This window comes from Hemitrygon akajei, chromosome 14, assembly GCF_048418815.1.
Source record: "Hemitrygon akajei chromosome 14, sHemAka1.3, whole genome shotgun sequence".
NCBI classification, from domain to species: Eukaryota; Metazoa; Chordata; class Chondrichthyes; order Myliobatiformes; family Dasyatidae; genus Hemitrygon; species Hemitrygon akajei.
In genome coordinates, this window is record NC_133137.1 from 89,348,737 (window position 1) to 89,376,636 (window position 27,900).

The 27,900-nt window shown below is 39.4% G+C and overlaps 1 protein-coding gene across 8 annotated transcripts in view; it reads right to left on the bottom strand.

Annotated features, from left to right (window-relative positions):
* Nucleotides 1-27,900, bottom strand: part of upf2 (UPF2 regulator of nonsense mediated mRNA decay) — a 117,119-nt gene that overhangs the window by 79,314 nt on the left and 9,905 nt on the right. For all 8 annotated transcript variants that reach the window (XM_073066544.1, XM_073066547.1, XM_073066545.1 and 5 more), the window contains exons 5-13: nt 23,276-24,055; nt 15,333-15,493; nt 14,397-14,594; nt 13,112-13,282; nt 11,894-11,997; nt 9,278-9,363; nt 5,856-5,964; nt 5,496-5,609; nt 4,202-4,318 (exon numbers count right to left, since the gene is read on the bottom strand). In XM_073066544.1, coding sequence (XP_072922645.1) covers nt 4,202-4,318; nt 5,496-5,609; nt 5,856-5,964; nt 9,278-9,363; nt 11,894-11,997; nt 13,112-13,282; nt 14,397-14,594; nt 15,333-15,493; nt 23,276-24,055 — 1,840 coding nt within the window. The remainder of the gene's footprint in view (nt 1-4,201; nt 4,319-5,495; nt 5,610-5,855; nt 5,965-9,277; nt 9,364-11,893; nt 11,998-13,111; nt 13,283-14,396; nt 14,595-15,332; nt 15,494-23,275; nt 24,056-27,900) is intronic.

A 27,900-nucleotide genomic window follows, 5' to 3' on the forward strand; every position in this document is an offset into this window, starting at 1 on the left:
ATAGAGATGACATTGAACTATTCAGTATTAGGGGATTAAAGAAAGATCAGAAAACAGTTTGAAGAGCAAATAATTACTATAACCATTACCAAAGCAACACAAATAATTAGACAAGCATATAAAAGAACACTGAAACCCACTGAAAGTTGAAAGGTCTAGATAAAGTGGATGTGGAGATGATATTTTTAAAAGTGGGAGAGTCTAGGACCAAAGGGCTCAGCCTCAGAGTAGAAGGACATCCCTTCAGAACAGAGTTGAGGAGGAATTTCTTTAGCCAGAGTGTGGTGAATCTCTGGAATTTATTGCCGCAGACTGCTGCAGAGGCCAAGTCATTGGGTATATTTAAAGCAGAGGTTGTAAGCTTTTGATTTGTAAATGCATTAAATGCTACATGGAAAAGATAAGGCAATGGATTTGAGAGGGAAAAGTAAATCAGACACAATCAAACAATATACTCGATGGGCCAAATGACCCAAGTCTGCTCCTTGGTGTTATGAAGATGATCGTCAGCATGAAGATGACCCTGAGTAAGGAAATCACCAAGACTGAACCCAATCGAAGTTTATCAAAGGTCAGTTATACCGTTTTGTAAGTTTTGATTAGTGAGGTCAAAAGTTAGGGGAAGAAAGTGGGAGAATGGGGTTGAGGAGGGTATATCAGTCATGATAAAATGGCGTAGCAGACTCTGTGGGCCAAATGGCCTAATTCTACTCCTGTATCTTAAACTCTCATGAAGAATGCACTGCATTTATAGTCAGCCAGTACCTTCTTGCACAAAGTAGCTATTGCAAACTTGAACACCTAAAACATTTAACAAAATTCTGCAAGTCAGAATGAGTAAAGTATACATGATAAAGATCATGCCCCATGTATTCAATTTGCTTATTGAGTCTCATTTAGTACTATAGATTGATTATAATAATAATTATCATGCTGTACAATTCCTGACATGAATTAACTGCACATTTTTAAATAACACATTGCTGATGTATACTCAGGGCCACTTTGCTTGATATCTCCTGTATCCAATAAAGTGGCCACTGAGTGTACGCTCATGGTCTTCTGCCGCTATAGCCCATCCACTTCAAGGTTCGAAGTGTTGTGCTCTTCAGCACACCATTGTTGTACAGCATAGTTATCTGAGTTACTGCTGCCTTCCTGTCAGCTTGAACCAGTCTGGCAATTCTCCTCTGAACTTCCTCATTAACAAGGAATTTTGACCACAGAACTGTCACTCACTCGATTTATTTTTTGTTTCTTGAAGCATTCTCTCTAAACTCTAGGCTGTTGTGCATAAAAATCCCAGGAGATCAGCAACTTCTGAGATATTCAGATTACCACGTCTGGCACCAACATTCATTCCACGGTCAAAGTTGCTTAGATCGCATTTCTTCCCCATTCTGATGCTTGGTCTGAACAATAAATAACCTCTTGACCAAGACTGCATGCTTTTATGCACTGAGTTGCTGCTACATGATTGGCTGATTAGATATTTGCATTAACGAGGTGTACAGGTGTACCTAATAAAGTGGCTGCTACATGTACATCAAGCATCTCAAAGCGGCAGGATACAAAAACACCCTATTAGATAATGCTAAAGTAGCATGATTGAAATTACTAGTAAACAAAGCAGAAAAGTGCTCAGAAGGATTGAAAACCAAAATAGGGCAGAAGCTGGTAATCTGAAATAAAAACAGAAAATGACTCAAGCTCAAGTGTAAATCCAAAATACTTCATCAGAGCCTTCCTCTGTAGGCGTGGGTCTGCTACATGTCACACCAGAGATGCAAACAGGTTAGTGTCATACTACATAAACACAAGAGATTCTGCAGATGCTGGAAATCTTAGAGTAACACAAAACACCTGGAGGAACTTAACAGGTCAGTCAGCATCTATGGATAGGGATAAACAGTTGACATTTCAGGCCAAGACCCTTCATCAGGACTGGTATCCGTTAACTCTACCTAGTGCCACACTAGTTACAGTACAGAAATACACTGCCAACGATTTAGGAGGATGTTCTGAGTTTTATTGGCATACAATGGAGAGAAATTACTATTGGCCAGATGTTTGTTTACGAATGTACATTATTTGAATTCACATTCTTTTTACTACCATGCCCTAGTTATGTATGGATTGATCTTTCTGAAATAAACACTACCTCAATGCATGTGACAATTAACCAATGCCTTACAGTGATACAGCTTAGTGATTGTTTTATTCAAAGTAATATTACTGATCAAAACTGAATTCATACAGCTGAAGACCCACATTCAATATTTAAAGAACAGCTTCTTCCTCCCTGCCACCATTTTTCTGACTGAACTGATGAACCTATAAATGCTACCTCACTATTTCTCTTTTGCACCATTTACTGTAACTTACATTAATTTACGTATCACACTACACTACTTCGACAACAAATTTCATGACAAATATCAGTGACAATAAACCTGATTTACATCTTTTAATGTACAGAGATACCTTTTTAACAAGGTGTGAGCAGATCTCCCAAATGCTCCCATCCATTTGTATATGCTAGCTTGAGGAGCATCATCACACTGACTTAGCACAGAAATGGAATGTGTGGTTCAAAAGATAGTATGGCTACTGTCCTTTCGAAGATCAGATGATGCATGATTCCTTAAAATGATTTCCTGATTATCTTATTGCACTTGTGTTTATGACAATAAAGTTGACCTTGACTTTGATACTGACTCTCCACTGCCACATTCAAAGCAGTGCAAGATCACTTACTACGTACAAACGGGATACTGGATACTGGATGCTGAGTATAATAAATGCAGCAATGACATTTAAAGACACGGAAACCATTTTTTTCCTTGAGCACACAGCTGACATTCAAGATAGTCACCCTAAATGCCACAAAAATCAGAATATTACTATGCAAGTTGCTACCATTGCCAGAAAAGGCAGCACATCACAAGGCATGCCAGAAATCACAGTACTCCATTATACTCACAATTACCACACCTAAAACACAGGAATAGGTTCTGGCTTTGAATATTTACTCTTCAGAATTCTAGATCATTTTTTGAAAGCTCTATTCAATAAAATTGTTGGTTTCAGCCGCACCAATACCTGAGATAATACTTGTGTTCACATCCTAACAGATGAAAGACGAATCAGATCATTCTTCATTTCAATGATTAGATTCTTGTCATTGAGACCACCAACCAACATCATGAAGTCACATTTTATTCTGAGCAACAGCTCATGTTTGAAACAATCTAACTTCCTAATCAATAATTCAATTGACTGCCCAAAATTAATAAGTAGTGAATGGTTGAAGCTGGGTTGAGCAAGGCAAAGAAAAAATTCAAAATTAAAAAAGAGCCCAATCTAGCCCTTCCTTCCCACACAGCACTACACGCTTCTATCATCCATATGCTTATCAAAGAGACTTTTAAATGTCACTAATGTATCTTCCCCAACTCCTTGCAGCATGTTCCATGCACCCACCATTCTTTAATATAAAAACTTACCTCTGACATCCCCCCCCCCCCCCACCCCGGCAATATTTTTCCTTAAAATTATATCCTCTTATTTTAGCCATTTCTGTGCTAGGAAAAAGTCTCTAGCTATCCATTCGACCTGTGCCTCTAAAAATCATGCATACCTCTATCATATTGCCTCTCAATCTCCTTCACTTCAAAGAAGAGCCCTAGCTCACTTAAACTATCCTCATAAGACATGATGACCTTCCATGGCAGCCTCCTTCACCACCTGTCTACCTTTAATGACACTGTCAGAGAACCATGTATTTGCATTCCCAGGTCCCCTTAACCAAGGTCCGGATCTAAACTATACCTTGAACCCTCCATATTGACTATCAGACCTCAGGAATCACAATGGAAAGCTCTCATAATTTTAGAATAATATAATTTTAATTACGACTATTAACATGAGAGTACACTCAAATAATATTTCTCTCATTATCAAATTTCCAATTTGCATAAATCTTGCCTGGGGTTCCAGCATGAAGCATAAATAACTTATGACAAACAAAGAAAATGGAAAGAGACTACTGTTTGTTGCTCTTCCAGAAGAGTCAGTTATCAAGCATTTGGCTCAAGATGGCCAAGGGTGACTCAACCACATACAGTTGCAAAATAGCTCACGGTTAGATCTGAAACTGAAGGACTAAGTACACGCAAAAAAAAATCTTTACATCTCTTACCAAAAGAACACTAGTCCGCAAATGGGATTCAGGTGATCGGAACAGAAAGCGACCGGCGGTTTCCAGAAGCGTGCAGGCCATTTCAATATGGTGGTGAGAGAAGTCAGCCAAAAGCATCTGAACATAAAAAAAAGAAAGAAGTTTCTCATTACCTAATAAAGCATTTTTATTGATGTAAAGTATATGACAGGATTACGAAAAGGTTTTTAAGTAGTACATCTGATAGGAAAATAAGTTGTCTTTCTAGAGTCTGTTTTCCCAATAATTGCGCTGTTACTCATAACTAAATTAGAAAAGAAAAAGAGAAATAGAGAGCAATGTTGGAGTGAAGGGTTAGATTGACATTGAAATAGGTTAAAAAGTTGGCCTGTATTGTGCTGTAATGTTCTAATGTTCTTAAAAAAAGCTTAATTAGTCGAATGCAGCGCAAGGTTCATAAATCAATGCTTCTTATCCCTGCAAACTAACATCATTGGCCAAAGGGCCTATATTGTTATATGTTTGAGGAAATTTGCTATGCCACCAAAGACTCTAGCAAATTGATACAGATGTACCATGGAGAGCATTCTCAGTGGTTGCATTGCTGTTTGGTACGGAGGGGCCACTGCACAGCACTGGGAAAGCTGCACAGCGTTGCAAACTCAGCCAGCTACATCATGGGCACTAGCCTCCCCAACATCAAGGATACCTTTAAAAGACAATGCCTCAAAAGAATGGCATTCATCATTAAGGGCCCCCAGGGCTCATTTCTTGCATCAGAGAGGTGGTATAGGAGCTTGAAGACAAAGTTTTAGAAACAGCTTCTTCCCCTCTGCCATCATATTCTGATGAATTCTGCCTTACTATCTTTGCTTTTTTTACACTATTTATTTAATATACTTCATGTTGTAACTTGTAGGTTTTTCTATGTATTGCACTGTACTGCTGCTGCAAAACAACAAATTTCATGACATATTGTCAGAGATATTAAACCTGATGCTGATTTTTTATGTTCTATGTACACTGTGGTTATGAAATGACACAAGAAATTCTATATGCTTTTGAAAATGTGTAACAGAAGCCCTTTTTTTTGCTCTTTACAAGTTTTGACTACAAAGATAGCACTTTATATTATTTGAATTTCTCCAAGGACAGTGTAACTTTATTACACATTTTAGGAGACATGCAGACATAAATTATGTAGATATATTCAAAAGCTATTATATAATCCTGCTACATTTCTGCCGAATTGAAGAATACTTGCAGGTCTCAGGCCATTTATCACATGCATGGATAAAAGATGTTGCTGACTGACCTTTAAACAATGAAGGGTATCATTCTTAGAGAACATTTTAAACTTTGTTAGTTCCCCAATGAACCGCACTGTCTTGTTCTTAGTTTCAATATTGATCTGATCCTTCTTCCGGACCTGAACATAAAAGCAAAACAGAAGATTGAAATATATATGGATACTATCATCTAAGTTAATTAAATGGTTACTCTGCCAGATTCAAACTTGCATTGACTCCTATTCAAAGTTATATTTTTAAAAAATCAGATCCAATTAAAGAAAATTAATTCATACTGACATTAGAAAGTGATTTACAAGTAGTTTCTTAGACAATTTATTTTAAAACAAATGACATCAGTGTTGCTATAAAAAAAGTGCACATACATGGAATCGGAAATCCCCTTTTAACATGGCACAGAGATCCTCTGCCACATCTCCCATGCACGGATGCAGAGTACCAACCAGACGGGCGTAAAATGGAAGCAGATCCAATCTGAAGGCAGAAAATGTGTTCAAGAATCAACTCACACAAAGCACTTAGAACATTACCTGGAGACTTATCTTTACGGCATTCTAAACACATTTCTAGAAAAAGGTAATTTTGATAACATGAATTGAAATGTGATGATATGAATAAGAACTTGCATGCAGATTTAAACCACACAACCTAATCACTCCATTAACACCACAACTGCATACAAAGAATGTTATTTGTACGTATTGAAATAACAATTACTGAGTTAACCAACAAGGCAACACCCATCGCAAACAAAGCTAGCCCAGCTTGGCCTTTAAATAAAACTAATAAACTTTTCATTCTGGGGAATTTAAGGAGTGACTCATCCATAAATGGGACCAAAATAGATTTAAACAAAAACCTTTTCCAATTAAGTCCCCTTAGATTCCATCTAGTTCTTTCCTCTCATAGCCTTAATTGTCTGTGCCCTTTCTGGGAGTTGTGCTGTTTTAGAATATTGACAGTGATGCAATAAAGCATTCAAAACATTGGGGGAAAAAATCAAAAGCTGACTTATCACTGACATATGTTATGAAATTTGGTGTTTTGCTGCAAATTTCACAACATACACTCAGTGGCCACTTTAATAGTTGCATCCAATGAACCCAGTATGGTCTTCTGCTGCTGCAGCCAATCCACTTCAAGGGTTGACATGTTGTGCATGCAGAGATACTCTTCAGCACACCACTACTGTAATGTGCGAGTTATTGTCACCTTCCTATCAGCTTGAACCAGTCTGGCCATTTTCTTCTGACCTCTCATTAACAAGGCATTTTAACTCTCAGATCTGCTGCTCACTGGATGTTTTTTGTTCTTCACACCATTTTCTGTGAACTGTAGACAGTTGTGCATGAAAACCCCAGGAAATCAGCAGTTTCTGAGATATATCTGGCACCAAGAATCATTTCACAGAAAGTGATGTTTGGTCTGACCAACAACTAAACTTGACCATGTCTGCATGCTTTCATGCATTATGCTTCTGCCATGTGATTGGCTGATTAGATATTTGCATTGGTATACAGGTGTACATAATAAAGTGGCCAGCATGCATGTCACTGATAATAAACATTACAGTAAACAGCATTGCAAGACCACGCCAGAGCTATTTTTGATTATCATTATTGATGTGTGCCATGTCCAGAGATAATTTAAATAGATTTACAGCACTTAATTATCTTTTCTATAGACATAATTTGCTCTCTCTGCATAAAGGTTGTCGTAACATTTCACAAACATTATGGTAGCATGTGGCAAAGATTACACGAGGCATTGGTAAGCACTGAGCAGAACACCTTTCAGAAACATTACAGCTGCTGCCAAGTGCTTGTGAAACAAAAATCTATATGCACAATTTTAGATAAGATTTTGCTTTTATTTCCCATCCGATCCATTCCAATCAGTCAGCGTGTCTTTCAAAACCACCGATGTCGACCTCCATGGGCCAATTTTATAATTCCCCAGTCAATGGCACAGTTTTTTTTGATGATTCATGTACGTTTGCCAGCACCACAGTGTGAATGGAGGAGACACACAAATGGCCCCAAACAGCTTCTGAACTGCACAGGAGAGTCTACTTAATACGGCTAATTGTGAGTATCACAAGTTATTCAATGTAGGCAGCTTACTGGAATAAATTACTTACAATAATAGGCATCATTGTGTTTTCAAACACAGCCTACAGAGGGTTTTGTGAATTAAAAAAAAATGGTTTCCCCTCTGTGCTGGTAAAATGTTATTCATGTTAATGAGCAGAGTTTGATGATTATGAACAGAGTTTGGCAGTTTCACACTGCAGTGTTACATTACAGGTACAGGCCTTTTGGCCCAACCAGTTCATGCCAACAACACTGTCCATACAGCTAGTTCCAATTTCCTGCATTCAAAGCACAGCGCTCCAACCCCTACCGTTGTATCTACAGTGGCTAACCAAATACTTTTTAAATCTCATTCCGTTCTTTTAAGAAGGGGGAGAAGCAAAAGACAGGTCGTTATTGGTCAGTTAGTCTGACCTCAGTGGTTGGGAAGATGTTGGGTTGAATTTTAAGGACGTGGTTTCAGGGTACTTGGAGGCACATGATAAAGTACGGCAAAGTCAGCATGGCTTCCTCGAGGGAAATCTTGCCTGACAAATCTGTTGGAATTCTTTGAAGAAATCGCAAGCAGGATAGACAAAAGGGAATCAGTAGATGTTGTGTACTTAAGATTTTCAGAAGGCCTTTAACACGTGAGGCTGCTTTACAAGTAAACAGCCCATGGTATAACAGGAAAGATACTAGCAGGGATAGAGTATTGACTGATTTGCAGGAGGCAAATAGTGGGTATAAAAGGAGCCTTTTCTGGTTGGCTGCTGGTGACTAGTAGTGTTCCACAGGGGTCTGAGTTGGCACTGCAACTTTTTATATTAAATGTCAGTGGTTTGGTTGAAGGAATTGATGGCTTTGTGGCTCCACAACAATCTGTGGCAATGAATTCCACAGATTCACCACCCTCTGGCTAAAGAAATTCCTCCTTATCTCTGTTTCTAAAGGAACAAAGTGGTCCATTACATCATTGGGACATTTTTTGTTGAATGCGAGGGGTCACCTACTTATGAGGTGTGAACAAGGGTGCGAACCACACTCTAGACCATCCATTATTTTTTACTCATTGGATGATCCGTGCACAAGTTTCCTTTGACATCCACAATCAATGGATCTCCTAATGTAATAACCCTTTATAACTTATTAATTATCTATATATCAACTAAAACAACTCAACTACTAGGCTGTTGATTTATTCGCTTATGTGGATGCCAGTTAAGAGAAGCTTGAATAGGTACATAGACAGGAGTAATTAGGCCAATGGTCCAGGAGAAGGTAGATGGGCAGAAAGCCAGGTCAGCACAGATTAGATGGGCTGAAGGGCCTGTTTCTGTGCCATGGTGTTCTGTGATTCAGGTGCAATTCCTGACTTTACAGGTGCACCAGTGAACTATATCAGAGGAGAAAAAGAGCAGCCAAGCCCCACTTTTCAAGGCAGCTAAGCTCAAGATATGTTCTTATCATTACTGCCAGCAACCCACACAAAATGCTGGTGGAACACAGCAGGTCAGGCAGCATCCATAAGGAGAAGCACTGTCGACGTTTCATCAAAACGTCGACAGTGCTTTGCCTTATAGATGCTGACTGGCCTGCTGTGTTCCACCAGCATTTTGTGTGTGTTGTTTGAATTTCGAGCATCTGCAGATTTCCTTGTGATTACTGCCAGCATCCCAGGATCAGAAATAATGCTTCAACATTAATGTACTAACCTCTGTCTGGGTACAGTGAACAGTGCTCGGACCAATTTCCTCCGATTCGCTTTTGTGTTCATGTTCATGCAGAAATCCATTGCGGCCTACGGGAAAGAATTAGAAGCTATTGGTTATTCTACTCTAGAGCTTTGAATTCAGCTGCAAATGTGGCTAAATTTGACTTCTACTTGGACTGAACAAGAAAGATTAAGATTTGTTTTATTTGGCACGTACATCAAATTATACAGTGAAATGCTACATATTTCGATGTACATGTGACAATTACATTCTCAACAACCAATACAGAATGAGGATGTGCTGGGGGAGCCTGCAAGTATCACCACATTTCTGGCACCAACATAGCATGCCCACAACTTACTAGCCTTAACCCGTACATCTCTGGAATGTGAGAAGAAATGGAAGCACCCAGAAGAAATCACATGGTTATGGAGAGAAAGTAAAAACTCTTTACAGGCGACGACAGAAATTAAACCCTGGTTAGTGATTGTTGGCATTGTAAAGTGATTTGCTAACCATTATATTACTGTGCCACCCCCAAGTATTCCAAAATTACATGGGATTCCAAAATCCTCACTCTTGGGGAAACATTCTCTCAGTTTCAAACCCTCATCTCAATCTCCTTATTGTGAAGTCTTGGACACAGTTATCATAACTTTCAGTCCATTTTGATGAACAAAAAGTTGTAAAGAACGTGCCTTGGACTTCTGAATGTGATCTGCTGATGGCACTGATAGTGAAAGAGAAACATTAACCCTAGAGTCTGTATGATCATTTTCAAGACAGCTGTTCTTCAGCACCAATGTCAAAAATCAAGTTAAGTTGTACAAATATGTAGAAACAATTGTGTGTTAAGAGTATAAACATTAACAGAAATTCACAGAATTTTAGATATTAAGGAATCAAGTGATAGTGTAGTAAAAAAAGGTGAAATGATATAAAGACTTGAGCATTGCCCATAATAATTTATATTGATTATATATTTTTTAATATTACATTCATTTTTGTGAATTGAGTGCGGGAAAGCGCTAATAGAAAACAAATCTCAATTAAACACCCTGCTAGTTTAAGAACCAAATGATTACAGTAATTACAGTTTAGTGCCAACAGCAATTTGTAGTAGTTAAAATAACACAGACTCTTATGAATAGAGGCAATAAAGAACTAAACAATGTTTGGGAAGTCCGTGAGGGAATGTATAAAGAGTTGTTTTACAGAGGGACTTGGAAGTTCAAGTGCAGGATTCCCCAAAGAATAACTTGCAGGATGAGTTGATAGTAAGGGACACAAATACAATGTTAGCATTCATTTCATGAAGGCTAGAATATAAAAGGATGTAATGCTGAAATCTTATAAGGCATTAGTCAGAGCACACCAATTGTGACCAGTTTTGGGCCCCTTATGTAAGAAGAGATGTGCTGGCATTGAAGAGGGTCCAGAGGAGGTTCACAGGAATAATTCTGGGAATGAAAGAATTAACACATGAGGAGCCTTCGATGTCTCTGGGTCTGTACTCGCTGGAGTTTAGAAGAGTGAGGCGGGATCTCATTGAAACCTATCACATATTGAAAGGTGTAGATAAGAGTGGATGTGGAAAGGATGTTTCCAGTACTGGGAGAGTGTAGGACCAGAGGGCACAGCCTCAGAGTACAAAGATGTTCAAAGTTCAACATTAATTTTATTATCAAAGTACAAATATGTCACCAAATATGATACAGAAATTCATTTTCTTGCAGCCACTCACAGTAGAATGAAGTATACTGTAATAGGATCATCCATTTAGAACAGAGATGAAGTGGAATTTCTTCAGCCATAGGGTTATGAATCTGTGGAATTCATTGCTACACTTGGTTGTAGAGGCCAAGTCATTGGCATATTTAAAGCAGAGTTGAAAGGTTCTTGATTGGTATGGACAAAGGTTACGGGGTGAAAGCAGGAGAATGGAGTTGAGTGGGAAAATAAATCAGCCATGATCAAATGGCAGGGCAGAGTCAATGGGCTGAATAGCATAATTCTCATCCTGTATCCTATGATCTTATGGACATGACCGCCAGCAATAAAGATGACCCTGAGTTAGGGACTCAGAAGAATTCACCAAGATCAAACCCCACGCAGGTTCATCAAGGGTGGGAATACCAGTGAGTTTTGGAAGTTGTGAAAGTAAAGGGCTGTGCTAGTAATTTATTAGGCTGTGTAACTGGAGAGCTAAATGATTGTTTTGAAACCACATGGTGAATCCTTGAGGTGTTTGAATTCATTATGATTAATAAAGTATCATTGCTAGGCAACGTCTGGTGTACATTTATCACATGCCATATTGATCTAGCAACAACGTTAAGCTAACAGAAGCATATTGTAAACATAAGAGATTCTGCAGATGCTGGATATCCAGAGCAACACACACAAGATGCTGGAAGAACTCAACATGTCAGGCAGCATCTATGGAAGAGAATAAACAGTCAACAGTCCGAGCTGAAACCTTTCATGTTGTGTGCTTCAATCAGTGACCATTTGAGCAAACTGTGCTCCAGTCCAGTGATCTCAAATAGCATCAGGCATCTTGTTTAGGCGTATAACATTCATACACTTCTCAAACGCAATGGGCTCTGTACTTGCCTTGTCAATCAGGTCACGGTTGACACAGTTGGGGAGCTGTTGCAGGAAAGCATCCACAATCAATTTCAGATGCGACCCTGTGCTGGCTTCCTCTTCGTCTTGTTCTGCAAAGGAATCAAAAAGAATTTATGGGTGGCATGGTGGCACAGCAGTTAGCATAACTCCATTACAGTGCAAACAACCCAATTTCAATTCCTGCTGCTGCCTGTAAGGAGTTTGCACGTTCTCCTTGTGACCAAGTGGGTTGGTTTCTGTGATGTAGTACTCTATGGCCGTCTAAGTTACCAAGACCATACATTTGAGATTCTTTCCCAATCTTCCTCTTTCGGCTTTTGAGGTTTCTTACTATGACCCCTTCTTTTTAAATTTTTATAATCTACCCCAATGTTCCCTTACATAGACTGGTGGTAAATTTTGTTTCATAACATTCCTATTAAAATGCCTTGAGTCATTTAACTGCCTTGAACTGCTACATGGCTACAAGTTATAGCTGTCATCTAAAGGAGAGGCCGCAGGTATTCCTGCATTCTTTAAAACCAGATAGACAAGTCCAGCTAATCCAATTAAATCCAGTCAAGGCTAGTCAGACATTGATGTGCATTGTTTACCACAACTTGGTTAGCAGAGTTCCTTAATGAACCATTAATCATGGGCAAGTATTCATACTGAGATAGAGAGGAATTAGGCTAAGGAAGATTGGGGCGGCATGCTAAGTGTCATGGTTAGCTAGCTGTAAGATCTCTTCTGCACAGGTTCCTTTGTACATTTCATGTCTTCTTAACCCAACAGCACAACAGAAGAACTGCATAAATCTGTCACCATCAGATACTATGGAGAACCAATTATCACAATAGTGGAGCACAGTGCCACAGCTGACAGAGCAATCAGCTCCAGCAGCATAGGTTCAACCCCTGATGCCTGCATTTAGATCGTCCTTACTTCACAGAAGTCAGAGGAATCTGGTGCTCTGAAAGAAAACACCCAGCGAAAAGTTGTATTAACGTGGATGGGATTTGTAGGGTATTATCAGTGAAAGGCCAACAACTGGCACTTTCTGTGACCAAGGCAGGCAGTTCAAAAGTGCTAAGCTTGTGGGACCCAATGGCAATACCTAGTTTAGAAAGATTCTTTAATTCTACAATGATATATTTTTAAAAAAATCAAATACAAACACGCGGTGGTAGAAGAACAAGCTGGATATGTTAAGTAGAATGTTACCGTGTTCCTCAAGAAGCTTTTGGCTGAGGTCTTCTGTTTCATCAGTTACTTCTTCTTCCCCTATGACATCATCATTAATATCCAAATTCTCCAGTTCCAGCTCCAGCTCTTCCGTACCAATCAACTCTTTGGCATCTTTTCCGTCTTTGGAATCTTTCCCATCTTTGGAATCTGACAAAAAGTTTGTATATAAATATCCGGGGGGAAATTTGGTGAACTTAGATAAAACATTTGCAGTGTTACCCCCCAAACAGGTCATCCAAAATAGCCATTCTATTTTGAAACTATCTGTTGCATCAGAATTAGGTTTATTGCCATTGACAAACAGTATGCTGTGAAATGTTCAGCACAGCTTTGTGGGCCGAAGGGCCTGTATTGTGCTGTAGGTTTTCTTTGTCTTATGAAATCTGTTGCTTTGGTACAGCAGTACATGCAGTCAGAACAGACAGACAGTTCAGACATCTTGTGTATCATCTTATGGTAGAGGGGAAGAAGCTGCTTCTTAACAGTGTGGGTCAAATAGTCAAGCACAGACTTTATGAGAAGCTGTTGCTATTTAATAGTTAACCTATTCTCCTCTCCCCTCCCTGACAACAGACAACATTTTACATAGCAGCAATTATTTATCCCTTTGGGTAAAATGTGGCAGTATAAACTAGTTATATCGGATATCAACAGCTTTGCAACTTCACCCATCCTTCTCAAGTGGGTGGCTAAACTTATGTATAGGTACTCCTGCACTTAGCAGGAGTTTATGTACATACAATCAACCTATGTTTTAAGTTAATCTTATGTCCATACAGCCACACTCAGGCAGGTCTGTTTTACAGGACTGCTCTCATATTTAGTGTTTTCTTTTTGCTTGTTTATGCCCGTTGTGTTTTTTGGGCTGTTTTGGATCCAGATTAACAATGATTTCATTCTCCTTTACACTTATGTACTGGAACAACCTTGATTCTTGAACTCTAAAAATGAATTCTAAAAATGAACTGCAAGAAGTTAAAGACAATGATATTACCTACAGACTTTGCAGAGCAGATATACAAGTAGACATTTTGCCCTCACAATCTACCTTGTTATGATCTTGCACTCTACCGTTTACCTGTATTGCACTTTTTCAGGAGCTATTATATTCTGCATTGTTGTTGTTTTAACTTATTCTAGTTCACCGCACTGTGTAATGATTTGATCTGTATGAGCAGTTTGCAAGACAAGTTTTTCCACTGTATCTTGGTACATGTAACAATCATAAGCAAATACCAATAGCACCAAAATATGTGTTTACCTCTTGAATCTTCTTTGTTGCCATCTTTATTCTGCGAATTCTTGTCATTATCTTTGAATAATATGGCAGGCACAAATGCTTTCAGGTCAATTAGGTTTTCATAAAAATTGCGTGCATCTTCGTCCTCCCAAATCCCTCCGTCAAGGTCATACTCTCCAGGCTTCCCAGGTGTGAAGATGTCAATGCCAGTGCCGTGTTCTGCAAAGTAATAGCATAAACAGCAATAATTGAATGCTAAGGCACAAAACAATATTATTCTCAAATTGGACATGTTTATGCAAATGCCAAATAAAATTATAACATTTTAACAGCATACACTGTAGCTGTGATGAACTCTCCAAGAAAATTAAAGTCAATGATTTAAGTGACTGCTTTGATTATCATTTGAATAGATATTTAAAAGCTCAATCCAATCTTTCAGTGACATCTTGTGGAAGTTTGTAAAATTCTATCAAATGCATTCAGAATCTTTTTAGGCTGGCTATTCAAAACCCACATTGCTGCAGGGGGCATGTTTTTGATGACACAGATTTATGGCACAAATGAGAAACTTTCACCAAGGTTGTGATGTGAAATGTAGCAGTGTCATGACAGCTTACATTTCATCCTCTATATACTGCTGAGCTGAACGCACAACCCAGAGATTCACTTTCAACAACTCTGCAACTCAAGTTCTCAATATTATTTATTACTTATTGATCTGTTATTATTTTGTTTTTCTTTTTGTATTTAGATGGTTTGCTGTCTTTTGAACATTGGCTGTTTGTCAGTATATGCCTGTGTGCAGTTTTTCATTGATTCTATTGCGTTTCTTGGTATTTACTGTGAAAGCCCACAAGAAAATTTGATCTCAGGGTAGTATATGGTGACATATATGTATTTTGATAATAAATTTACATTGAACTTTCTGAACAAGCACGAGAGCACCATTCTTACCTTCCTGTGCAGATTTATCTTGGGGAAGCTCAGGCATGTTCTCATCCAGTAAATCAGCCAGACTCTGGGTGTTTGCTAACAGCTTCTGGTAGGACGTGGCAAATTCCTCGTACTGCTTGTGACGATCTTCACTCAGCTCTCCTTTTGAATGCAAGATGCGCCTAGTATTAAAAACAAAGAAATTGTTACACACAATTAAATAAATTAGACAATATCTCCCCCACCCCCCCACCCCCGGAAGGCTAATCATATTGTCATGGATGCCTGTGACTTTGGCCATCCGCCCTTTGGCTTAAACCTTGAAGATAGAGGATCCTGAAAACCCAAACAAGCAGACTCAAGAACAGCTCTTACCCCAATTGTCATTAGTCAAACTTTCCACCTGACCATGCTGCGCACACAAAACATATCGCACACAACATAAAAACCAAGATCTTACCATAAGTAAGGTAATAAAATATAATTCAAAACGCATGTAGTGTGCAGTGCAGGTAAACAGTAAACAGATTGCTGTGCTAGTGCAGTGACCTCAGTGGTGGCAGGGTATTCTCAGAGCCTAAGGGAAGAAGCTGCTACCCAGTCTGACAGTTCTAGTCCCGATGCTACTATACCTGATGGTAGTGGGTCAAAGAGAAGCAGGATGGGTGGTAGGGATCCTCAACAATGCTTCAAGCTCTTTGTATTCAACATGCCTGATAAATGTCACAAATAAGGCGGTGGCTGGGGGGACCCTGGAGATTCTCTCAACAGTTTTTACTATCCTTTTAGACTTCAAATGCAAATTTTATTAAGGCAAGAAGATGAAAGGCCTTGACCTGAAACACAAACTGTTCATTTCCCTCCATAGCTCCTGCCTAGCGTTTTGTGTGTTGCTCAATTTTCCAGCATCTACAGAAACCCTCGCCTTTATGTTACTAGAACATCAATGGGTTACTAGTGATTACTAAATTGCCAGCAAACAAAAGGAGATGGGAACATTACAAATACTCACACAACACTAAGATTTTGCTGATGCCCAAGCCAGATTTATGGGTGGCACAGTACTGTAGTGGTTTAATGTAACACTATTTCAGCACCGATGATCGAGGTTTAATTTCCATCTGTCTGCAATAAATTTTACCATGACCATGTGGATTTCCTCCAGGTACTCTGTTTCCCTCCCACAGTCCAAAGACATCAGGTTTATTGGTCACATGACTGTAATTGGACTCACTGGGCCAGAAGGGCCTGTTACTGTGCTCTATCTCTATTTAAATAAATTTCACTTGCTGCCTTTGTCCTAATGCTGTATAGATTTTTTGGGATTCACTGCAGATATACAAGCTCAATTTATCCTTCACAGGGATAGAAGAGTTCATGCAAAATGTGAAATCCAATTACTACAATAAATGCAGTCACAGAATAGGCTTGCTAGTCTTCCCCGAATAAAGAGTCTGAACAAACTCCCAATCAAACTTCAGGACAAATTGAAAACGGTTATTAAAACAATGACATAACCACAACATTGTGTTTGAACAGCAATTCAGTAAATTACTTAACATTATTGTAATGAAAACTGAAGTAACAATTGCGATATTATTTCTCACTGGCATGTGATGCAAACTTTGGGCACAATGTGGCAGCATAGAGCCAGTTCAGATCTGATCGTTTCTTTGGGTTTTCCAATCTACTTAAGGGATATTGATTTAAGTTATTCCTCACAAAACAAATGCAATAACATATTATTCTTCAGAGATGTTCACTGCTCTGCAGGTATTCCCCTGAATTAACCCATTGATTCAAAGATCCTACGCTTACTGGTCTGCTCTCCCTCACCCCCACCATAGGATATGCTTGGAAAGAACCCAAAGCAAGTACAAATCCATTACCAGTGATTTTTTTTGACATAGTAGCAGAATTAGGTCACTCGGCCATCAAGTACACTCATGGCTGATTTATTATCACTCAACCTCATTCTCCTGCCTACTCCCCTTAACCTTTGACATCCTAAGCCAGAACCTATCTACCACTACTGTTAATATACCCAATGACTTGGTCTCCACAGGTTTCTGTGACAATGAATTCCACAGATTCACCACTCTCTGGCTAAAGAAATTCCACATCATCTATTCTAAAGGGACACTCTTGTATTCGGAGGCTGAAATTTACATTGAGCCCCACTAACAGTACAAACTGCCTTAATGATGCACCAATCCACAACATCAACACCCTGATAGGAAGCACCAGGATTTCAAAATATGGGGAAACACCATTTTAAAGGTGATAGAATTCCTAAACTGAAGAAATCGGTACTAGACATCCAGGTAATTAATCTGGGCAAGGTAATAACCTTAAGTTAACAGTATAAAGAATATGCTATTATACAGTTCAGTACTAAGGTCTTACACACTTGCATATAGAGCTAGCATAGTACTGTAGTAACTTTATGCAATGCACTGTACTGTTGTCATAAAAAACTAAATTTATGACATATATGAGTGATGATTAGCCAGATTCTGATATGGTTCCCTACTGTGGACTGAGAGCAGGAAGAATGGCACATCATCTCCAGGACCTACTGAATAAGCAGCAGAGCACCCTTTCGAACAGACTCATTCAGCTGTGCTGTCACAAGGATCATTACAGAAAATCTTTCCTACCAAATGCATTAAGTGTATACAACAGTTCATCTCTGTGCAACAGGAGAACACATATCATAGTACAATAATTTGTTTTATTATTTTGTACATGGTAAATTATTATTGTGTATATTATTACTTTGTACTTTATTGCTAGTTAGGTTTGCACACCTAACTTTTAAATGTTGCTGCAGTAACATAAGAATTCCCACTCAGGATCAATAAAGTATTTATATTATTAACTGGTATCTCAGGGCTGGTGCGTCTGCATCTGCACCACACCACTCCCCCCCCAACCGCCGGATCTCCTGTCACCTGAACCACACCCCTCCCTCAGCACGCCATACTCACCATTCCCAACATCCTTTGCTCTTGCTAGATTTACAAACTTGCTCTCTGCTCCATGTTGACAAATACAGTACTGCGCAAAAGTCTTAGGTACCCTAGCTATAAATATGTGCCCAAGACTTCTGCACGGTACTGTAAATTTACAGGGAAAAAAAGAGAGGAAGTAAGCCGGTGGAATAGCGAAACTCAGACAAGAAGCAAAACCCTTTATAAAACAGTCATATATTATTAATTTTACCTATCAATCTGAAATTTCTCTTTCTGCAATCTGATACTTTTGGCTCATCACTAACACTTTTTGTTTATCTGTTTTGTCTGGGAATTTATTATGACATACTTTGTCTTTGTTAAGCAACAACCCAATTCTTGGATGAACACAATAGCTTAGAGTCTGTTCCAAGGAGGCATTCAATATTAAGGATATTAATATAAACAAAATGAGAGTGTGCAAAAATTGGAAAGAGAACTAGAAGGATGATGATGTGAAAATAAATGCTGACTGCCAGAGGAATTGCAAAAACGAAGTGTTAGAAAGGAAAGTTCTACTAAGGGTGAGAAAAGGAAATTCTACAGATCGTTTTAATCTGTCAATATTATTTTATGTGCTGTATGTGATATATGTACTCTTTTGCACCGTGGTCCCTGTGGAACATAGTTTAATTTAACTGTATATATGTGTACAGTTGAATCACAATAAACTTGAACTTGAAATTTAACCTTACTTCTTATAGCCAGGAGAGCATTATTGCTCAAGTGGAAGGATGCCACACTGCCTACTCATACTCACTGGTTACATGTTATGTCTTGATTAAATTTAGAGAAGATTCGCTGTTCAATTTCTGGACCTAGACAAGATTTTTAACATTGTGAGGACCTTTTTTTGAACTACTTTCAAAATCTTTGATTTGATATTAAGCACAGATGTTGGCTAATAATATGTTTTACTATATGTTATGGTTTTTTCCCTTTTCTATTTTTTTAACGAAACAGCTGGGTTTTTTTCTGGTAGTGGGTTCAGATTTTTTGTATAATAGAAATATTTCTTTTCAATTTTATGTTTAAATTTAATCTATATGGATATGGGGTAATTACACTTCATCTGTGATTTCAATATATTGTAATCAATATATATTACATATCTTACTGTACCCTGGATTCTTTTATGTAAGAAATTAATAAAAATATTGAAAAAGAAAGAAATTTAACCTTACTGCATAAATTCTGTACATGGTGAAATGTCATCAACGCACCTGTTGGTCGTTTATGCAGTTCCAACAGAAGTCCGATTGAAAAGACATGGCCAATTACCATAGGTGCTCATAATCAATCCGCTCTTGAATCAACCAGCAAAATTCTAATCAGTACACCTTAACAACATTATGCTACTGTGCACTGCAATGGACTTTGTTGTCTTTTTGCATTGCATTCTCTTGTGGAAAAAGTGCATCCAATTTATGCTTAATTTATACTTTTCTTATGAATGCTGCTTATCTGATGCAATGTGCCTGTGATGCTACAAGTACGTTTTTCATTGCACCTGTGTACACATGGACTTGTGAAGATTACTTTGATTTTGAATGACACTCATTGCATCTCAGCATCAGCATGCAAACTGAGGCTGGGACTTGCGTCACATACTGCATGAGCTCCAGTCTTATCCATTAATAAAAATCATAGCAATTCTGTATTAAGCACCTCAATGCAAGATCCTGCATTCACTGGTCCCATTCCTCACAGCAGCTAGGAGTCACCAGGAGATGACTGGGTTAGATTGACTGCGAAGCAACACTGCCACTGAGTTTTCTGAATAAAAACGGAATTCTGGGCAGAGTAAAAAGGGTGCAAAACAGCCTGATAATCTTTGGAGATAAATTTCAGTCGGACTCAGGATCAAATTTTAAGTCTAACTACAGTGCCTGTTTTGTACAGCAAATATTGTTGGCCCAATATCATGGCACATTTATTAATGAAGTTAAATGCAGGGATGTTGGAGCAATTAAGCCAAGGAAGCAGAGTTGGTAAATATTTTTAAAATCTGCAGCAAGAAGGGCTAGAGGGACATAATGAATATTCCAGAACAGTGAAAAACATCATGAATTAAAGGTAAAGATATTGACACTAATGATCCAAGTTCTCTTGAGTCAAGAGTAATGACAAAGCAATGACAGCTAAAGGTGGAAAAGCCAGTCAACTCTACATTATGCAGGGAAAGAAATAAGTAAATAAATATAATGTTATTAGAAAAACTGAAAGAAAAGGTTCAGGAACAATGATTTGTTCTGGACAAGTCATACTTGATAATGTACAAAGTAAATTATCAGATGCTTTCAAAACTCAATGCACCAATAGGCAATCCCTTTGAAGAACACCATATTGATCGAGTGATCACATGACAAGATTTCAGTGGAAAGACCAAGGAGCCTGGGAGACTGAAGACATTGCGGAAATGATTTTAGAACAGAGACCAAATGAAATTGCTGACAGAGAGAGGCTCTTGATCTTAAGGTGCACAGATGATGTGGATTCACAAAGAATACCAGATTGTGTTGACTTTACAAAATTGGGGAGCATGGCTAAGAATACAGAAACAAAACAGCTTGGCAGAGTGGGTTCTGTGGTGAGCATGTTCTACCACAGAAGACACGGAAACCTGAATTACAGATTCAGAATAAATGCCCTCAAAGAAATTAATGGTAAAATAAAAAGAAATTAATGCAATTGAAACTGGATAAATCACCACGATATAATTATATCCAAAATTCCAAAGAGGTGGCTATGGAGGTGATAATATGCTGCTTGTTTTCGTAAATTCTACAACAGTTCCAGAATTCACTTATGCAGTTATATGAAGCTTTGGTTGGGCCACATTTGGAATACTGTGTGCAATTATGTCCGTGCCATGCAGGAAAGACGTGAAGACTTTTGGAGATATTCACAAGGATGTTGCCTGGATTAAAGGGCATCAGCTATAGGCCATCAGAGGTTGGACAAATATAGATTCTTTTCTCTGGAGTGTTGGAGGCTGAGGGAAGACCTAATAGCTTTATAAAAGTATGAGAGGCATAGATATAATCAGAAAATCAGATTCTCTTTCCTGTTGGAGAAATTTCAAATATCAGAGGGTCGAGCTTTAGGTTGAGAAGGGAAAAGTTTATGGGAGCTGTGCAGGTCAAGTTTTATGTTTAGAAACTCTGCAAGGAGCCTGGAAAGAGCTGCCAGGGGTGGCAGTGGAAGCAGACATGATAGTGATATTTAAAGAAGCAGTTAGACAATGAATAGAGGCATTTGGATGATGTACAGGTGTGGAAATAAAGACAGGTCAAGATGATAAGCTGACAGTGTGCAGACACCCAGGCAGAACACAGCCATGCTTGAAACCCAAACTCTTTGTACAGCCTTTCTTTTCGCAGACAAAGATGCAAACATAGGATTCTAGGGCAACTCTTACTATTGTACAGCTGTTTTACTAATTCACTTTAATATGTGGATTTAACTGGTTATTAACACCTGTAATATATAATGATTAGTACTTAAATATGCAAATAATAGTGCACATAGTTTCTACTGGATCAATACTTGTACACAACTCATCAATTTCTGTATTAAAATGTAATTTCTTTGATCGTACTTCAGAACAACGTGGTGACAGAGGCCAGGCTGTTCTTGTGCACAAGCAAATAAAGTGGGATTGAGAAACGAGTGCAAGTTGTCAGAGTCCAGTTAATCAGCAATGACACAGGCAGGAGGGATCCGTTTCATTCAGCATCACAGTCAGCACTGACACAAAGGCTGCACTGTACTGCTCTTCGTTCGAACAGATTTCTCTTTCATGGGTGAACTGTTTTTCTGACACTATGGCCTTGATCAAGATATCCCCCACACAACAAGAACAATTAAATCAGCAACTACAATCTCCAGAGCCCCCAGAAGCATACATTACCTCTATCATCGAAGATCCCCACCATCTGGTGGCCATGCTACCTTCTCACAGATACTAAAGGGCAGGAGGTACAGAAGCCTCAAGTCCAACATCACTATGTTTAAGATCAAGTACTACCCTTCACCAGTTTGGTTCTTGAACAAACTTGCATAACCCTAACTGATACCTCAGTAGAGCAACACGATGACCATTTTTCACTAAAACAGACTTCTGTTCTATGTACAACTCACTGACCTCCGTTGATACCCCTGCCCCCCCCTTACCCCCCCATCTATAATTTTAGTCTGGTTCTTTCTCTCTCTTTCTCCCCCCTCACTATAATCTCCCCCAGCCCTACCTTTCTTTCTCTTTTATTTCCCATAATTCTCCACCTTCCCCCCTAGCCCATTTCCCTTCAGCCTATCACTTCCCAGCTCTCTACTTCATCCCTCCCCCCACTTCTTATCCCTCCTCGACCATCCCATGTTACTTCACTCCTGATGAAGGGTTTCGGCCCGAAACATCGTCACTACCTCCTCCCATAGATGCTGTCTGGCCTGCTGAGTTCTGCTAGCATTTTGTGCTTTTATTTATTTCCAGCATCTGCAGATTCACTCATGTTGCTTCTGTTCTACTTGTGTTCTTTCTTGTAAAACTTGTGTATAATTGTATAAATTTATGTTTTTTTTGTGAATGCTGCTTATCCGATGCTATATGCCTATGATGCTGTTTCAAGTTAGGTTTTTCATTATACACACACACAAAAAAATCAGCAAGTCGGGCAGCATCTACAGAAGAGAATAAACAGTCAACATTTTGGGCCAAATCCCTTCATCGTGATCTCAGCCTGAAATGTTGACTGCTTATTTCCCTCCATAGATTCTGCCTGACCTGCTGAGTTTTTCCAGCAATTTTTGAGTTGCTCAAGATTTCCAGCACCTGCAGAATCCCTAGTGTCAGGTATTACACATTTGTTCACGTGACAATACATAAACTTAACTTATCATTTTTCTAAACTCCAGTAACACAAGCTTCTGAAAGCAATGACACAAAATCACCTGTTCTGCCTCTCCAGGTTCTGCAATTCCCGGTGGTCCTTCTTTAGGTGTTTGGTAAGCGAGGTGAAATACTCCCTCAGCAGGTTCATGAAGGGCTGCTGCTTCTCAGCGCTAATGATCTCACTGGGAGGGAAGCTAAGGTTGTACTTCTCCGAGGCAAGCTTCATCTTTCTGGTCACCAGGTTGGCAACGTCGTCTCCACAGTGCCGGCAGAAGCTGATGATCACAGACACGTGCGAGTGGGTGTCACGATCTGAATAAATTATATTCTTTAGCTGCTCGTAAATGAGCGACAGGCCTTCTTTGTCAGTGAAAATCCCACAAATGGTCAGTTCCGCAATGAAGCGCATATCCGTTCTCAACTTGCTGATGTTTGGAGTCTTCTCCTCCTTCCGCGCCTCAAAGTGCTTCCGCCAGCCTTGCAGAAGCAACGGGGAGAAGTCAGCGTATCGCTGGTGGAACAGGCAGCACAGGTGAACGGCACAGTTCACATCGGAAAGTTTCAGCTTGGCTTCCACAACGGAGGTGACAGCTTCAGCTATGTACTTGCTCAGGTTGAGGACGTTGAAATCACTGGAGAGGGAGTCCCTCTGCTGCTCCGTGATAGTTCGGAGCTTCTTGACAAAGGCAGTGTTCTTCTTCAGGCTGGAATCCAAGCGAGTGAAGAAACTCTCCTCCGGCCGGCTCTCAGGTGCATTCTGGTTCTTACTGCGGAGCTCTAGTCGGGTTTGATGACGCTCCCAGGCCTCTTGGTGCAACTGATAAGCTTCTTCTTTTTCTCTGCGGAAATACAAAAGGTTTAGAGTATAACAGAATGCAGAATTTCAAAAATAGATCATTTATTCTAAAGCGCCTAAATTCTAGGTGGAAAAACAACTGGGCAGCACAGTAACTTAGCAGTTACAGCAACACGTCACAACCCAATCCATCACGGGCAAAGCCACCCCATCAGTGAGCACATCTGCAAGGAGCACAGCCACAAGAAAGCAGCATTATTCATCAGGGACCCCCATCAACCAGACCATGCTTACTTCTTACTACTACCATCGGGTAGGAGGTACAGGAGCCTGAGGTCCCACTCTACCAGTTTCAGGAACAGTTATCACCCTACAACCATCAGGCTCCAGAACCAGCGTGGATAACTTCACAGCTTATGGACTCACTTTCAAGAACTCTACAGCTCATGCTCTCAGTATTATTTATTACATTTTTTATTTATCATTTTGCACATTTATTGTTTGTCACACTTTTCTAAGTATAGTTTTATTGTATTTTCCTGTAAACGCCTGCAAGAAAATGCATCTCAAGGTAGTATATGGTAACATAAACATATTTTGAAATTTACTTTGATTTGGGTTCAATTCCTACCCCTGTCTGTAAGTTTGTATGTTCTCCCTGTGATCATATGGGTTTCCTCCAGGTGCTCTAGTTTTCTCCCACATTCCAAAGATGCAGAGGTTAGGGTTAGTAAGCTACAGGCACGCTACGATGATGCTGGAAGCAAGGCGACATTTGCAGACTGTCCCCAGCACATTCTTGGACTGTGGTGTCATTGAAGCAAATAGCATATTACGTTGTATGTTTCCAATACAACTAATCTTTAATCTGTAAATTAGCCTTGTGATGCCAGCAAACCCAAGGAATGGAAGCAGTATAGAATCTAGAAGGTGTTGTGGTAAGACAGTGGTTAGCACAACACTTCACAGTACTAGCAACCCGTGTTCGCTTCCCGCCGTTGCCTGTAAGGAGCTTGTATGTTCTCCCCGTGACTATGAGAGTTTCCTCCACGTGCTCCGATTTCCTCTCACAGTCTAAAGATGTGCCAGTTAGTAGGTTAATTGGTCATTGTAAATTGTCCCATGACTAGGCTAGGTTTAGGCTGTATGACATGGCTCAAAGGGCCAGAGGGTCTATTCTACACTGTTAGTAGGTTGGTAGATAGGACCAAGTGATTAAGTAGAAAACAGTACAAAAGTAAACTTGGAGAACATAAAACATGGCTTAAATTTTTTTTAAAGGCACTTGAAGAGAAAACATATTAAAAACTTAATTTCCCTGCAGTCAGAGTCAGGGGAATTTATTGGTTATTAGACAGGAAATAAAGTTAAAGAAATGCAAGAATTGAAAGCAAATAAATCTTTTTTGGGTGTATTAATCTATATTCCAAATTAAGGAAATGATCCTAATAATAACAGATGCATAGTCAGGGTGTTTTTTTTTTAAATACTCTGTGAACTTTGAACAATTCCATGGATTAAAAAACTATGCAGCCATTGTTTAAATGAGAATGAAAAAGAGAGCAGGGAATTCTAGATCAGTTATCCAGACATCTGTAGTGGTAAAATACAAAAGTCCATTATCGGAAATGTAACAGTAGAGCAGTAGAAAACAATGACAGAATCAGACAAAATCTAATTCACCAAGGCTCATGAGACAAGACCTACTCATGACCTCATAAGGTAGAAGAACAAGGGCAGCAAAAGCAGTGGAACACTGACTTGTAAATATGTCACCTTTCCTTCACTGTCGCTGGAACACTCTCCCTAACAACACCGTGGGTGTACAGCAACACCTCAACTGCTGTGGCTCCAGAAAGCAGCTCACCACCACTTTTCTCAAGGGCAACTGGGGATGGGGAAGAAATCAAATACTGACCCGGCCTGTAAATCCCACATCCCTTGAATGATTATAAAAACGTCAGCATGTTTTTTTATAAAATGGAATACAGTCAGCCCTCCTTATCCGCCAGGGATTGGTTCCGAGACCCCCCCGCGGATACCAAAAAACGCGGATGCTCAGGTCCTTTATTTAACCTGTCTGAGTTCGGTGGTCTTTACGACGCAGCATAACCCCGGACTTTACTCAACATGTCTCAGTGAGTGGACATTAGGACCCGGTGGTGCACCTCTGAATCTGCAGTGTTTCTGTTCACAAAAATAATCACGATTAAAAATAAGGTGGAAGTAATAAAGTGATCGGAAAGAGGTGAAACGCCATTGGTCATTGGAAAAGAGTTAGGCTACAGTCAGTCAACGATCAGAACAATTTTAATGGAGCATGTGAAAGGCCCTGCCCCGATGAAAGCTACAATTATTACTAAGCAACACAGTGGTTTAAATATTGAAATACGTATGTTTCTTAAGTGTTTTATATGCATAGAAAGGTAAAATATGTACTATATACCAAGAAAAACATTTGACTAATGCTAAATAATACCGGATGTACCTGTTCCTACTTCAAATCTGACTTAAAGACGGACTCAGGAACGGAACTCATTCATAACCTGGGGACTGCCTGTACTTTTAAGTCATTTCTAGATTACTTATAATACCTAATACAATGTAAATGCTATGTAAATAGTTGCTATACTGTATTGTTTAGAGAATAATGACAAGAAAAAATAGCCTGTACATGCTCAAACAACAAGTGCTAGAGACAACTTCTGGGTTTTCCTGATCCGCGGTTGGTTGAATCAGCGTATAAGGAGGGCCGACTGCAATGGCTTTACAAGAATTTTGTTTTGAAGCTGCAACTAGCCAACTCAATTAAGTAAAACCTGTGGATCAGAGGTATTTGAACTCTCAGGTAAGGAGCCATTTTACAGATTAGAATTAAAGCTGTTGGTTAGGTGCAAGGTACGAATATAGAACTGACTGACAGTCAGGAAACAGAGCAGGATTTCCTAGACATAGAAAGCTACCAGTGGAGCACTGCAAGGTTTAGTACTAGGACCCTATACGGGAATTAAAGGCAATATATTCAGGTTTGAAGGGGACACAAAGCTTGGGGATGGGACAGGGTGGGGAGAGGGGCGGGTTACATCTGAGGAGGATGCAGAGAAGCTCAAATGTGATTTGAACAAGTTTGGTGAGTGGCAGATTCACCACTGTCTGTAAGAGTTTGTACGTTCGTCACGTGACCATGTGAGTTTCCTCCGGGTGCTTTGGTTTCCTCACATTCTGAAGACGTGCAGGTTATGGGCATGCTATGTTGACACTGGAAGCTTGATGACACTTGTGGGCTTGTCCCCAGCATACCCTCAGATGGTGATGGTCATTAACACAACCGACACATTTCACTATATCCTTAAATGTACCTGTGACAAAGCTAATCTTTAATCTTTAAAGTTGAAGCTTCATGGTGATGAATGTTTACTAAAACGAGGAAAAGCCAAGAAATCAAACAAGTTTCAGAGAAGGAGACAGATTGATGAGAGCAAAGAGTTTATCATGATATGTGGAAAAAGAGACTGAAGAACAGAGAAAATGAAGGCTTCCTAATCACAGCTCATCTGTCTGAAGGAAGTGTAAATCAAAGGGTGGCGAAGAGAGGGAAAGCAATACTGGAACTGTAGGAATGAAACAAAGAGAATGTAGGAATTAGTCAGTCGATCTTGCAAAAGACAGGCTTTGTAAAAAGTATCACAGCAGCTGTGATTCTCTGGTTGCAATTTGCCTCTGAGCCAGCACACTTCAGATTCAAGTTGCAATGGAGATAAGCAATGGGAAAGCATGGATTGATGTTCTAGTGCAGTACTGCGAGAATGGTACACTGTTGTGATCCTGCCTGGTTGAGATGTTAAAGCAATGCCGTATCTACTCTTGAGCGATCATATGGTACCATTC